General features: G+C 41.7%; 1 protein-coding gene across 1 annotated transcript in view; it reads right to left on the reverse strand.

Annotated features, from left to right (window-relative positions):
• The window catches only part of LOC136678558 (microtubule cross-linking factor 1-like), an 86521-nt gene that overhangs the window by 68103 nt on the left and 4286 nt on the right, over nt 1-14132 (reverse strand). The window contains exons 2-3 of the mRNA XM_066656602.1: nt 13893-14117; nt 13343-13501 (exon numbers count right to left, since the gene is read on the reverse strand). Of these exons, the coding sequence (XP_066512699.1) occupies nt 13343-13501; nt 13893-14117 (384 nt within the window). The remainder of the gene's footprint in view (nt 1-13342; nt 13502-13892; nt 14118-14132) is intronic.

Raw genomic sequence — 14132 nt, forward strand, 5'->3', positions numbered from 1 at the left:
GCGGAAGAGAGGAGTGGAGCCTTCGAGGAAAGCCAAATGGAGTTCAACCAAGCGAGAGACAGATTCATCTTAATTAGAACTGACAGCTTAAAAAGCAGCTGAAGATCTGACAGTGGACATACAGTCTAATCTGCGTTCCATAACAATCCTCCCATTCATCATCCATCCATCAATTTCACAAGAATGAGTTTAAAATGAAGGCACATTTATCCACTAATCCATCAATCCAGCTATGAAAACAGGCCTGTTCTTTAATCTAGTCACATTTCCACTTTTAAAAATACAGTATAATTTGTAAGGACAGTGACAGACTGTTGGTTTTGCTGCAGGATATTGAATTTAAAGGGAAGCCCAAACATGCAACATAATTTTTAGGTTTCTTGATGGTCAGCTTTATTGACGAACAGAAAATATTTACATGCAAATGGCACATCCAGAACCAGACTTACATAATTTACTAGCTATCAACTAATGATGCAAACACACACAAGTGTCCAGGGAACAACTGAGCAACCAGTACGCTAACTTTCCTGCTAATGCTGGATTAAGCTAATTTTACATTTGAGCAAAAATGTCACAGCACAGCAGCATAATGCACAGAATATTAAAATATTTTAAAATAAAGGAAGCTAGTTAGTATTGTTGATATTTTTATTGTGCTTTTTGCTTTGCCTTTATAGTAAATAGTTATAAATGCTAACAAACGTTCTCACTGAGAAAATGTCGACACTGTTGTTTTTCAGAACATTATCTCTGCCCCTCCACATTATCTTTCTATTTATACTTCTAAATCTAACACATTCTCCACAAACAACTACACAACTCAATTAGCACAGCGTGCTATCTTTCATTGTTAGCTACATACATTAGCATAGTGTTTTCAGTACAACCCTAAAGAAACAAACCTCGCCTACATTGACTGAGCAGAAAATGGTGAAAATGAAATTTGCTTTAGAACAACGGCTTTAACGGGATACAATTAAGTTACAACCCTCTGCCCTGTGCCAAGTTGCAGTCACCAGCTCTTCTTAGACCTCCAGCGTTTCTGTGCTTCATGTAAGGCTAAGAAATAGCTCCCTGCTTAAGTTTATATTTAGAAAGTGCTAATGCTAGGTGCTATCACCAGAAAACAGCTCCTCAGACCCTTTTGAATTAGAGACAGAATTTAATTAACAGCAGGAACAGCACACTGATGTATTGAGCAGCTCTGAAAATTGAGGCCATGTGGTTTACTGCTCACACACTACATTTCTAAGCAAGTGTATCAGGCCTTGCTAATGGATTGCTGCTTTGGAATGGATACTGAAATAAGGAGCAGGGGCCTTAATGCTTTAAATCTGAAATAGCTGGGTTGAGTCTAAATTTACATCAACTATTGATTCAGTGATTTGAAGGACAGATTGAAAGGAGGCAGCAAAGTATGCAGAGCAACCGGTGGTCTGTAAGAACGGTGTGAAAAGCACATCAGTGTGCTCTTGTATGGTCAGTGGAGTTGGGAGAATGGGCAGTGAAGATAGGAACAATGAGGTGGCCATAATATGGTTGACTGTTGTATATCGTATGATCTATTATCTTACACATATATCTTATGCAGTGTATTATGCTTCCATCTCCATATAACTGCAGGCTCTTGCACTGATCTTCTTTCACACAGCTAATGGTTTCTTGTTATAGAGGAAGCTCTTGGAGGAAATGGATTTTGCCACTTTACTACTGTTTTGTTAGCTTGTTGCTCATTGATTTATTCATAGCTCCCCAGCTGTCTTCTGAGGGAGCTGGAGAAAGCACTTTAAAAGTTATATTTGAAAGAGAAGGTGAATGAATGATTCTTTATCATTATGTATAACTTACATGACAAACAAGTCAAAACGGTTCATGTAATTCAGCTCTATAGATACCGTTCTCACCGTTTACACACTCACTCATTTCAAACACACTCACTAGAGTAAACAATAAACCTCTCTGACTCAGTCTCAAATGAAATGTAAATATTAACGGCTGTTCAAATTTATCTCACCATCACATCCTTTCACAATGGCAGCAAACACTGCTTATGCACAATCCAAACTGTTTACTTTTGCCAATGGATTTTAAATAGGTTACACTAATGGAACTAAATCTTTGGAGAAGGCTGTTATTGACTGTCTGTACGAGGAACTATGAGGAAAAGAATGTCTACTGATATAATGCAATATGAGCAAATATCCATATCACAATAAGAGACAATAACTAAATCACAGGGTGACATGGCATTAAACATTACGATATATAATTAACACACACATGTTAAAGACGCTTTTTTGTTGGAACATTCTTTGAGGTTTTGATTGCATTCAACTACGTTAACAATGTAACTGAGGTCAGTTAATGAGTTAGATATTAGCCAGGGATCTGAAAAATACCAATCTAACTCATCCCAAATATATTGGATGTTACTTCATCACTCTAGAGACCACATTGCCACAGAAGGGCTCTCTCTAACTGAGTCTTAGCATTGAGCATGGTGAGCTAATGCTCATGTTCAACTGCTCCAGAGTGTCACATATCAGTTCAGGTATTTCTATGGAGGATAGGGAAGCTGGGTTTGCACAATTAAATGACACTGTTCAAAACATGTTCCAGTTATACCAAGATTGGAATAAGGCCCTTTGCGCTTCCAGCATTACTGTGCCCCAGTGCATAAAGCAAGATTCATAAAGGCGGAAGAATTAGAACAGAGATTAGGACCTAGGCCACATGTGTCAAGCTCTAGGCCCGTGGGCCAAATGTGTGGCTGTTGCTTCACGGGTAACATAATCGGCATGAATTGTGGGAAATGGAGTTTATGGTCAATGCACGCTTTTAGACTTAATTATTAATTATTCCGCCACTAATTCTAAAGCGTGCATTGACCTTAAACTACATTTCCCACAATGCATGCTGATTATGTTGCCCACCAAGTGACGGCATTCCACCACTAGATTACAGTGTATCCTCTTTGATGTGATTGTTTTCAACAAGTGGAATTAAGAAATAGCTACAAACATTGATCCCAAAATGTCCAGGAAAAGAAAAACGTTCGCAGCAGAATACGTTCACAAGAGCTACGGCCCAAAACGACGCGGCTGTGAGAGCTAGCTTTATTGTAGCGAAAGAAATCACTCGCACGTCTAAGTCTTTTTCAGGGAGTGCATTTTTGAAGCAGTGTATGCTGAAGGTCTGTGAGCAGGTGTGTCCCGACCGGATACAGACATTTAAAAATGAACTCGCAGGAAACCTGGCAACACAGCTGGCCGCAGAGACGCGCAACTAATCCGACAAATTAACAGGATTTATCTTATGTTAACAGAGCAACAAGCAAACATATTTTTACATATATGCAAATATTTATAAGTTGAATAAGTAATAAATTCAGAGTTATTTAACATTAAAGAGTACTTACATTTATTCTACATTACATTTGGTTACATTTAGTTACATTTACACTGTCTTACAGATACATCTGGCCCTTTGAGGGCAACCATTATGCTGATGTGGCCCTCTGTGAAAATGAGTATGACACCCCTGACCTAGGCCCTCTCATCCAACAACAGTACTTGACCTCACAACTGTGCTTCTGGTGGAATGGACAAACATTTCCACAGACACTCTACAAAATAGCCTTCCTAGAAGAGTGAAAGCTGTTGTAGCTGCTGCAAAGGGGGTGGATTATGTATAAAGAATGGGATGTCATAAAAACCCCTGTAGGATGTAATGTGTGGGTGTCCCAATACTTTTGCATATGTAGTGTAGCTACTGAAGGTGAGGCTGGTGAAAAGTGAGAGTGTAAGAAACAGAGCATTTTACAGTTTTCTTTTGTTCCCCCTCTGCTTTTCACATCAAAGCCATAGCCGATGCGGCAATTACAGCGCTGTGCTTTAGGATAAGAACATCTCCTCATTGCACACCTCCCGCAGCACATACGCAGGGGGACTCATCCTTTGAAAAACAAACATCTAAACACAGAAAGCACACTCAACTGTGCACCCTTGAGTGGATATTCAGAAATACGCTACACAGACATTTTCTAAGGTTACACACGCTCACCAAAACACATCACTGAAATGTACAGCTCACAGAGTGTGGGTTCACTTCATTCTCATTCTCTTAGGTCACTGATGGCAGAAATCTCATCTTACATTTTGTTTAATAAGTTATTCTTCTGTGTATAGCTGGAGCATAAGTACATGCAGCCTGATATGGCCAGGCTCCCCCCAATTTCTGACCACAGACAGTCACCCGGAGGAAACCCACACAGACACAGGGAGAACACACCACACTCCTCACAGACAGTCACCCGGAGGAAACCCACACAGACACAGGGAGAACACACCACACTCCTCACAGACAGTCACCCGGAGGAAACCCACGCAGACACAGGGAGAACACACCACACTCCTCACAGACAGTCACCCGGAGCGGGAATCGAACCCACAACCTCCAGGCACCTGGAGCTGTGTGACTGCGACACTAACCTGCTGCACCACCGTGCCGCCCTTTTGTAAGGTATTATTGCCTATTAAAATATGACTGTGGTTAATTTGCCTTCATCCACTGTGGTATACAAAGCTAAAAGTATCTTCTTGTTTTCCTCTTTCACTTTTAATGGAGCAGTATTTACGTTCAAGGAGATTTTCCAATGTGTGAAGTTGAACAGAAAATTTTAATAAGAAACCATCAAATTCAATCTTTGTCTGTAGTATGTCTATGTTTTTTACTAATATTATTAAATCTGAAATAAAGTAATCCTGTTTTATATGACATTCAGAAATGACTGACATCTTCAATGGATATAAATAGTATATCTATCACAAACTGACAATAATAACTCCAGGTTTTAAAGGCAGACCCCCTCATGCTCTCCCTAGCCCTCCCCCTTCCACTAGGGGAGATGGAGAGAAGACACTAACTAGGTCAATGAGATTCCTTCTCCCTAAAACACCAGCAATATCAAGAAGAGGGTTCCTCCAGTACCTCTGTATCTAGGGCGGCACTGAAACCGATGTTTATCTCCTGTTCTGAAACGTCAGTGTCTTTTGATGAATTGAATTATCACACGACATAGAAAACATAAAATAAGAACAGACAATCAGGAGCCATTGCATATGAACCCAATTTCACCAAATGTTGGCAAATGGGATTAAAGCCATCAGGCATTGGGCTGTGAAGCTGTGGAACTGCATTTTCTGGAATAATGGAGTGCCATCAAATAAATACCTTTGGGATGAATTGGAGTGGGGTTTGTGATTGAGAACTAATCATCCAACATCAGTAACTTAATTAACTAGTGTCCTTGTAGCTAAATAATGTCCCCACTGTAATGCTCCAACATCAAGCCTCCTCAGAACAGAAGAATGTATTCTGTGAACACAATGAGTGTGCTAGCAGCCAGCTAACACCGCAGTATTAGTTACAGAACCATAGTAATGTCTTGCAATGGGCATATGGACCTAGAGTGTAAATACACGAACACATGGAAGCTGCACTACCCACAGAGCAGCAACACATGGACTTATACACTGTTTACAACCAACCCCCCAATTGTTACAACAACAAAATAAACCTATTAGAGTCTCTCTCTCTCTCTTACTCACACATTCAGAATCATGCATTCTCTTTCTTCCTCTCCCTCTGTCTCTCTATCTCTCTCCTTCCTCCTCCCCTGTGAAAGCTAAACCTGCCAAGAGGTTTCATAACAGTCCGCTCTGTTGGATTAATGTTGATCTCCGTGCCAAGCCTACTGTGAGCTGTGCGCTGGGCTGAAACCCTCACTCATCCACCAGATAGCAAGTCTATATACAGCTCCATACCATCCCAAACACTTCCCCCTGTGAGAGCACACTCCAGGATTCATTACAACTAAAGGAGCAGTAAGTCCTCTGTTAAGCAAGCAGTTTTTATGAAAGTGATTTTTTAATATTTTTGCATTTTTATCTATAAAGTGCAATTCACATGTGATGAACAAACAAATGGCTTTGTAGTCCAGGAAAGAATCAGTGTACGAGCCTTAGAGTGGGTTCCCCACATGGGGCTCGCCATGTTTACAATAGGCTTAGTACAGAATCTCTGACACATAAAGGCCACTAGGTGTCAGTGTAATGGCATTATAATGTTTCATACATTAAAACAACACCAAGGTCAGTGATTATTTACTTGTTGGAATATCTTAGTTAGTCTCTTAAATTACAAGGAATTCATTCATTCATTCATTATCTGTAACCCTTATCCAGTTCAGGGTGGCGGTGGGTCCAGAGTCCGGTGACAGACAGTCACCCGGAGGAAACCCACACAGACACTGGGAGAACACACCACACTCCTCACAGACAGTCACCCGGAGGAAACCCACGCAGACACAGGGAGAACACACCACACTCCTCACAGACAGTCACCCGGAGGAAACCCACGCAGACACAGGGAGAACACACCACACTCCTCACAGACAGTCACCCGGAGGAAGCCCACGCGGACACAGGGAGAACACACCACACTCCTCACAGACAGTCACCCGGAGGAAACCCACGCAGACACAGGGAGAACACACCACACTCACAGCCACCCGGAGCGGGAATCGAACCCAGGAGCTGTGTGACTGTGACACTACCTGCTGCGCCACTGTGCCGCCCATTACAAGGAATTGAATTCCTTAATTTCATATATGGGATTACATATGAATTTTATATGTAATAAATAAAAAATGAACTGCAGTTTAAGGTATAATTGTATTACTGTTGGAATAAAACTGTGCCTCTCTTTGTGTAGATTTTCATGTGAAAATGGCAGCTGCACCTTGTGTGAAAATGTCATAATAAATGAACCAGTAGAACCGATAGCCTTTTTCATTAGTTTACCATCAACATTAAAAACAGCTTTCTTTCTAGTGAAAAGTTACCAATTACGAGATACAAGGTTTTGACTCAACAGCAAAGATTTGTATTAAAAATGCTAATAAAACAGTAATGAATTAAAGTTGAGTGCCAGTTAGCACATCATGCTAACTAGCACTACAACATGTCTTTCACTGAGTCACATTAGCATGTTCAGCTGAACTAATCCCTTTAATCCTGCAGAGACACTAATGTCATGGACATGCTTCCTTAGCCACAGTGATCCACAATATCCAGCACGATATCTGGGTTTAGGGACAGGGTTCCTTGTGGTCCATGAGGCTGGATCTCTGGTAGCGCAATCAGACCGATGGTACCCCGTAATAAGAATATAATTTTAAAAGCTAAAACCTGTGGAAAATATTTGAAATCAGCTGAAACAGTTCAGTGAACTGGATGGCCTACTGATATAGTGATGTAGCTCAGAGATAGCCCAGCGTCCCTGATTCCCCAGAACCAAACAACAGCAGATAAAGCACATGTTTCAGAGGAGTCCAAACAGCTAACAACAGCACTGTAAGTCAACTCGGCTAATTCTAGCCTAGGCAGCGCCACACTTAAGCATCGCCAACACATCAGCTAAGACCCAGACGACAGAGTGATAACGTAATTCTACCATGATGTGCATCAGCAGAGACATGCTACTGCCAGGACGGCAAGAAATACAGTCACAAAGTCACAGGCCTCAGGATAAAGGTTTTATTCTTAAAGGCTAAGCACCAGCGATATGAAAGAGTCAAACAAATAAATCCAGTGGAATTTGAGTTCCTAACTTGTGTTTATTGAGAGTCAGAAAACATGTTATTTCTTACTAATTCAAGGAATAAGGTTTAAAAGACCGTTGGTCTCCCCCCCCAACAGTGTTCGGAAACTCTAATAGGCGTCTTGCCTGTGACGTAGATGATGGACAACAACTCTAGAAGCTGCACTTAATTTAATGCAAAATGATGAAAAGGTGTGTTGTTTTTGGCTGCAATCATTCAATGTACAGTGGGACATCTGTGAACAAATGGCCCAAAGATCCCAAAATATCCAGAAAATGGACTAAATTTGTCAACTTTAAACGGACACTTTGGAAAGGACCCTCCGCTCACTCCGTTATCTGTAGCTCATTTCACTGGCGCTTTTCCAACAATATGGGCATGTAAGGACACCAACGAAAGGTGTTCAAGAGCCTCTGTAACATGGAGGTAAACAGGGTAAGGACACTCACTTCGCCTGTTTTAGTTGGTGTTAGTTAACGTTAGCTTGACTCGCTAAACTCGGTGTCTCAGATTATACTCGGCTACGTAGCTGCATTACGGAGGTTTATAGTGTCGGATGAATTCGAGTTCGACTTCGATCACATTTACAAGAATAACGGTACTTCTACATTTGAGTTTAGCTTATTGCTAGGCTATTGTCATGAATAATGTTGGTTATTTAGCTAGATACTGTCATAACAGTCAGTCATAACGGTGTTTTACCGCGGCGTTGTTCAGCTGTTGTCCACCAGTGACGTCACGGTCGCGTTCAAGAATTTCCGTAGAGAGCTCGGGTTTTTCCGTCAATTTAATAAAATTGTCAGTTTTAAAGCAAATTAAGCTGCTATTTTCATTTTATTTCATACTTATATCTGTCAGTAACTAAAATAATGTGAAATATTCATGGAGGTCCATTAAGTTGTGCCTGGCTTTTAAACCTTCTTAAAAGAGTAAAAAATATTGTTTAATAATATAACTTTTCATCACACACAAATCAAAGTAAACGTAGTTTTTACTCTAACTGGATTACAATGACTAAGAATATAAACAGGTTTCATTTGCATAATGATGAACAAACCATAAGCTGTGCATCCCTTCTACATTGTTTAGTTTCTCTGCAGAGAGACAACAATCTTCTTCGGTTCACCTCCATTCAACAGAGCAGTAACCTATGTGTCTCGGCTGGATCACGTTTCGTTGACATCTGATGTGTGAAAGTGACATTTTTAGTGAAGAGCATTGCTGTCAGGGTAGTTCTCAGGGTGGACTGGGTCCTGTTAGCCCAGATTAACCACATTCCAGTCAGTTTAGGATTCCCTTCCCTGTGTGCCTGAGACAAACCTTCATAGAACATTCACACAGTTAACCGCAGGCACTCGATGTATCGAATTTCAAAGCTGTGGAATTTAGTCAAGGTGACTCTTGCTTTTTATGGCCAATTATGATATAAATAACATAATTTTTTCTTAAATGGGGTTTATTTAAAATTATCTTAGTGGTTACTTTATTACATTCCTAAATAAACTTTATTTAAAAGTACAGGAATTAAATAAAGTGCTTCAAAGAGATACAGTCTACAGCCGAACATTTGTAAGCACCTACTATTCTAACAGTTTTAGGCAGTTTGTCCTCATTACTGCAACTCATCAGATACACTGCTGCATAGGACAGTGATGAAAGGCTTTATACCTTTCTAGCCGACACTTGGCATTCAACAACTTAGGCTCATGTGCGTCTGATCCAGAGCACTGCATTTTCTTTAATGCTTTTGTGAGTGCACTACTGAATGTCTATGTCCACAGTGTGTGTGTTTTTTTTACAAATTATAGAGTCTGGAAAAAAAAGAAGACAAAAGCTAAACGAACCATGAATAATTACACCATGACATATTTGTAAAGCTGCAGCTTTTAAAGGCTAAGCACCAGTGATATGAAAGTGTGAAACAAATAAATACAGTGGAATTTGAGTTCCTAACTTGTGTTTATTGATAGTTAGAAAACATGTTATTTCTTATTAATTGAAGGAATAAGGTTTAAAAGACCGTTGGTCCCCCCCCCCAACGGTGTTGGGAAACTCTAATAGGCGTCTTGCCTGTGACGTAGATGGTGGACAACAACTCTAGAAGCTGCACTTAATTTAATGCAAAATGACGAAAAGGTGTGTTGTTTTTGGCTGCAATCATTCAATGTACAGTGGGACATCTGTGAACAAATGGCCCAAAGATCCCAAAATATCCAGAAAATGGACTAAATTTGTCCACTTTAAACGGACACTTTGGAAAGGACCCTCCGCTCACTCCGTTATCTGTAGCTCATTTCACTGGCGCTTTTCCAACAATATGGGCATGTAAGGACACCAACGAAAGGTGTTCAAGAGCCTCTGTAACTTGGAGGTAAACAGGGTAAGGACACTCACTTCGCCTGTTTTAGTTGGTGTTAGTTAACGTTAGCTTGACTCGCTAAACTCGGTGTCTCAGATTATACTCGGCTACGTAGCTGCATTACGGAGGTTTATAGTGTCGGATGAATTCGAGTTCGACTTCGCTCACATTTACAAGAATAACGGTACTTCTACATTTGAGTTTAGCTTATTGCTAGGCTATTGTCATGAATAATGTTGGTTATTTAGCTAGATACTGTCATAACAGTCAGTCATAACGGTGTTTTACCGCGGCGTTGTTCAGCTGTTGTCCACCAGTGACGTCACGGTCGCGTTCAAGAATTTCCGTAGCGAGCTCGGGTTTTTCCGTCAATTTAATAAAATTGTCAGTTTTAAAGCAAATTAAGCTGCTATTTTCATTTTAATTCATACTTATATCTGTCAGTAACTAAAATAATGTGGAATATTTATGGAGGTTCATTAAGTGGTGCTTAGCCTTTAAATAACAGAGCAAGTGTGAATAGCTGCCTCATGATTTCTGTGTCATACATTTCTTTATCTTAGGAAATAAAAATGATAAATTACTGATCTCTGTTAACAATGCTGAACTGAATTGAGTCACTGTGTGATTCCAGATTTACTCTCTTACAAGCCACTGTCCGTGCTGGCCCTCAGAGAGACATAAAATATTCAGGTAAATCATGTGCCAAACCGTACAGTTCAGAGCAGCAGTCTATATAGGACACTAAATTATTCCTCATTCCAAACATGTACAACATCTGTCTTCTTCCCCGCACCTCTAGCAGAGTGAGGTAGGAGGAGGGATGCATAGAGGGATGGAGGGATGAAGAGAGTCCCATGATGAATGGGAGAGAAGCTTGGAGTTTTCTGGGGCAAACCTGAGGTGTGTGTTCTCATCAAACCTGAACAGTACAGACTCCTTCACTTCAGCTTTATTCTCCTTCCTCCCTCTCTCCACCCTGCTGTGTCTCTCACACTGACCCTGTAGGGAGCTCCACTACTTGGAGTTGGCAGTAGAGTGTGTGTGTGTGTGTGTGAAGCTAAATGTTAGAAGCTGTTATGGCAAAACCTTGTAGGACACCACGCACATGTGCACACACACACACACACACACGGATCCATTACTATCCCTGCAGCAGATATGCATGTGCTGTAAGTATTTGAGGAATGTTTTAAATTAGTCATGAAGAGAAGTAAAGAATAGATCCCTGCGTGCATCTGTAATGGTCATTAATGTCATTAGAGTGTTTTGAGTCACTACATTTGTATAATGCACTATGACCACATCAGTCAGTGTATAAAGACATCTGCAGTAGTAGGGCAGCTGTTTTGAAGGATTTCAAGCTGTTGTTGAAGCTTCTCTTGCTGTGATAGGTGCTGTCCCTGCAGGGTTTGCTGTTTCATACTGTCGCAGAACCAAAATAGCCAAGGAGTGTTCTGGATAAGGGCACTTTAATAAAACACACTTTTCACCTAAGGGACTGCCTCATATTCAGCGCAAACAGAAACACAGTGTAGATAAAGTTATGAGAGAAAAAATAAAGTCCACAGTCTAAACCTTGTCCAAAAAACGGATGGCTATTGCATGATAAAGGGGAAATACGTGGAGGAGAGTAGGATGTGTGTGGGCTTAGTGGAAGTCCTTCATTAATCTGCTGAAACCTGTTTCTCTGTTGATGACATACACCACTCAACGGACGTCTCACACCAGCCTCATATTCAGACGCTGTTCAGAATAAACTCAGCACAATGCTGCAGAGCTTCCTGGGTTTGTTCAGCCTCTCGTTTAATCTGAATAGAATCAAACACATCCCTCTCACCCATGGAAAGGTCTGCAGTAATGCATGACCCAGGCCCATAATCAGACAGCCATATGCTGGTGGTAAAAGGACTTAATGTTTATCAGAGCCACGCTGTTACTGCGTCTCAAAGGATTCCATGCTACAAAACATTGTCTGAACCTGGGACATGGGTTTTGCTCTAGTCTCCACACCGGCTGTGATCCGTCTCTTCTCTGACAGTCTGCCGACTGCTGACTCGCGTTATGAGCCACGTCTACCCATGATGCTGTTCTTCCTGATTAGCTTAAGCTAACCTCCCTGGCCCAGAATAACTCTTTCTCATCTCATTACCCCACCGCACAGCTCTACAGCCTGTGAATGTACAAAAAGGGCCCAAGGCTGTACAAAGCTGATGAAGGACAAACGTCAGAAAAAAACCATAAACGCTACCAGACTTTTTAAAGCTACCATCTTTATGTGTGTTTTTATCATTCTCATTGTGTTTCATTCATTTATTCATTATCTGTAACCCCTATCCAGTTCAGGGTCGCAGTGGGTCCAGAGCCTACCTGGAATCATTGGGCGCAAGGAGGGAATACACCCTGGAGGGGGCGCCAGTCCTTCACAGGGCAACACACACACACACACACACACACACACACACTCACACCTACGGACACATTTGAGTCGCCAATTCACCTACCAATGTGTGTTTTTGGACTGTGGGAGGAAACCAGAGCACCTGGAGGAAACCCACGCGGACACAGGGAGAACACACCAACTCCTCACAGACAGTCACCCAGAGGAAACCCACCCAGACACAGAGAGAACACACCACACTCCTCACAGACAGTCACCCGGAGCGGGAATCGAACCCACAACCTCCAGGTCCCTGGAGCTGTGTGACTGCGACACTACCTGCTGCGCCACCGTGCCGCCCCTCATTGTGTTTGTTTTGTTCAATTATCATAATAAACGTTTTAAATGTTTCTTTTCTTCCCTGTTTAGCTGTGTTTTGTTCCTCAACCAGTTGAGATATGATGCATGTAGCGCTCCTGTATCTTTTGTACTGCTTGTAATGCAGTATCAGGCTCAACACACTTGCAGGAGAACACTACATTTAGTTGATTCCATGCTAATTTACAATCTGATTTACACCCGCCATTGGCTTTAAAGCAACACTTGGGCCTAGGTGGTGATTCCTACCCTCCTCCAGAAGTTACATAGTGTATTTTCTGCAGTGCCGAGCCTGGAGTAGTGATGACAGACACTGTTCTCCCTGTTACATGTCACTGGATCGTCACAGTGGTTTTGAAGCTGTATTTTTAAGGTAAAAACACCTACTACTGCCATTTTCAAAATCCCGCCTTAAGCACAGCAATTAATGGTACAAATCCCTTAAGTTCCAACTCCTCCCTCCCCCCTCACCCTGAACATCCTCTCTCTCTAAAGACTTAAACCTGTTGAACCTGAAGAGACCAGCTCTCTGGAACTGAAGATTCTGACCGCTCCGTACCTCTTTGACTCTCTCCAGCTCGTTGTGAAGGGCCTGTTTGGAGATCTCCACCTCAATGATCTTCTGTCTGAGCATTTCGTTCTCATCCTCCGCCCGTGTGCGTTTGTCCTCCACGCTCTCCAGCTCATTGTGCAGACGCACAGACACGTCTTTGGCCACCTGCAGTCAGACGGACAGACTTATGTTGACGATTGCAGTAAAATGCTTTGGGGATTTCTCCTCTTTTTGGAAGTTCTAAATTGTTCTCGAATGTTCTCCCACTTTCACAATGTTCTACAATATGTACACCGTTCTAGAACCTTCTCCCACATTTTTCTAGAATTTTTTTCGCCGATAACTGTGTCTAGAATGTTTTTCCCAATTTCACTGTTCCAGAATATTCTTTCTCTGTTAATAATGTTCTGAAATTATGTAAATCTCTAGAAATGGTTAACATCTGTTGGATAGTGATAGTTTCACTGTTCCTGAACATGTTTATTCTGCAAAATATATGAGACAGAGGTAACAGGTAAAGGTACGTATAGGTAACGCTTGAGAAGCACACACACACCTTGAGGTCCTGCTCCAAGTTCCGTAGCAGTTCTCCATCTACATGTCCGGTCTGTGCGACCCGCAGACTCTTCTGCTCGGCTTTGCGCAGACGGTACTGGAGGATGCGGCAGTTCTTATTGGAGCGATCCAGCTCCCTGCGCAGCTCCTGCAGCTGATAAACCTCCTCCTCCAGGTAACTGTCCCTGATCTCCTCCATCTCAGCTCGCAGCTCATCCACTTCATCCTGACCACAACAGAG

The sequence above is a fragment of the Hoplias malabaricus genome, chromosome Y (assembly GCF_029633855.1).
Source record: "Hoplias malabaricus isolate fHopMal1 chromosome Y, fHopMal1.hap1, whole genome shotgun sequence".
NCBI lineage: Eukaryota > Metazoa > Chordata > Actinopteri > Characiformes > Erythrinidae > Hoplias > Hoplias malabaricus.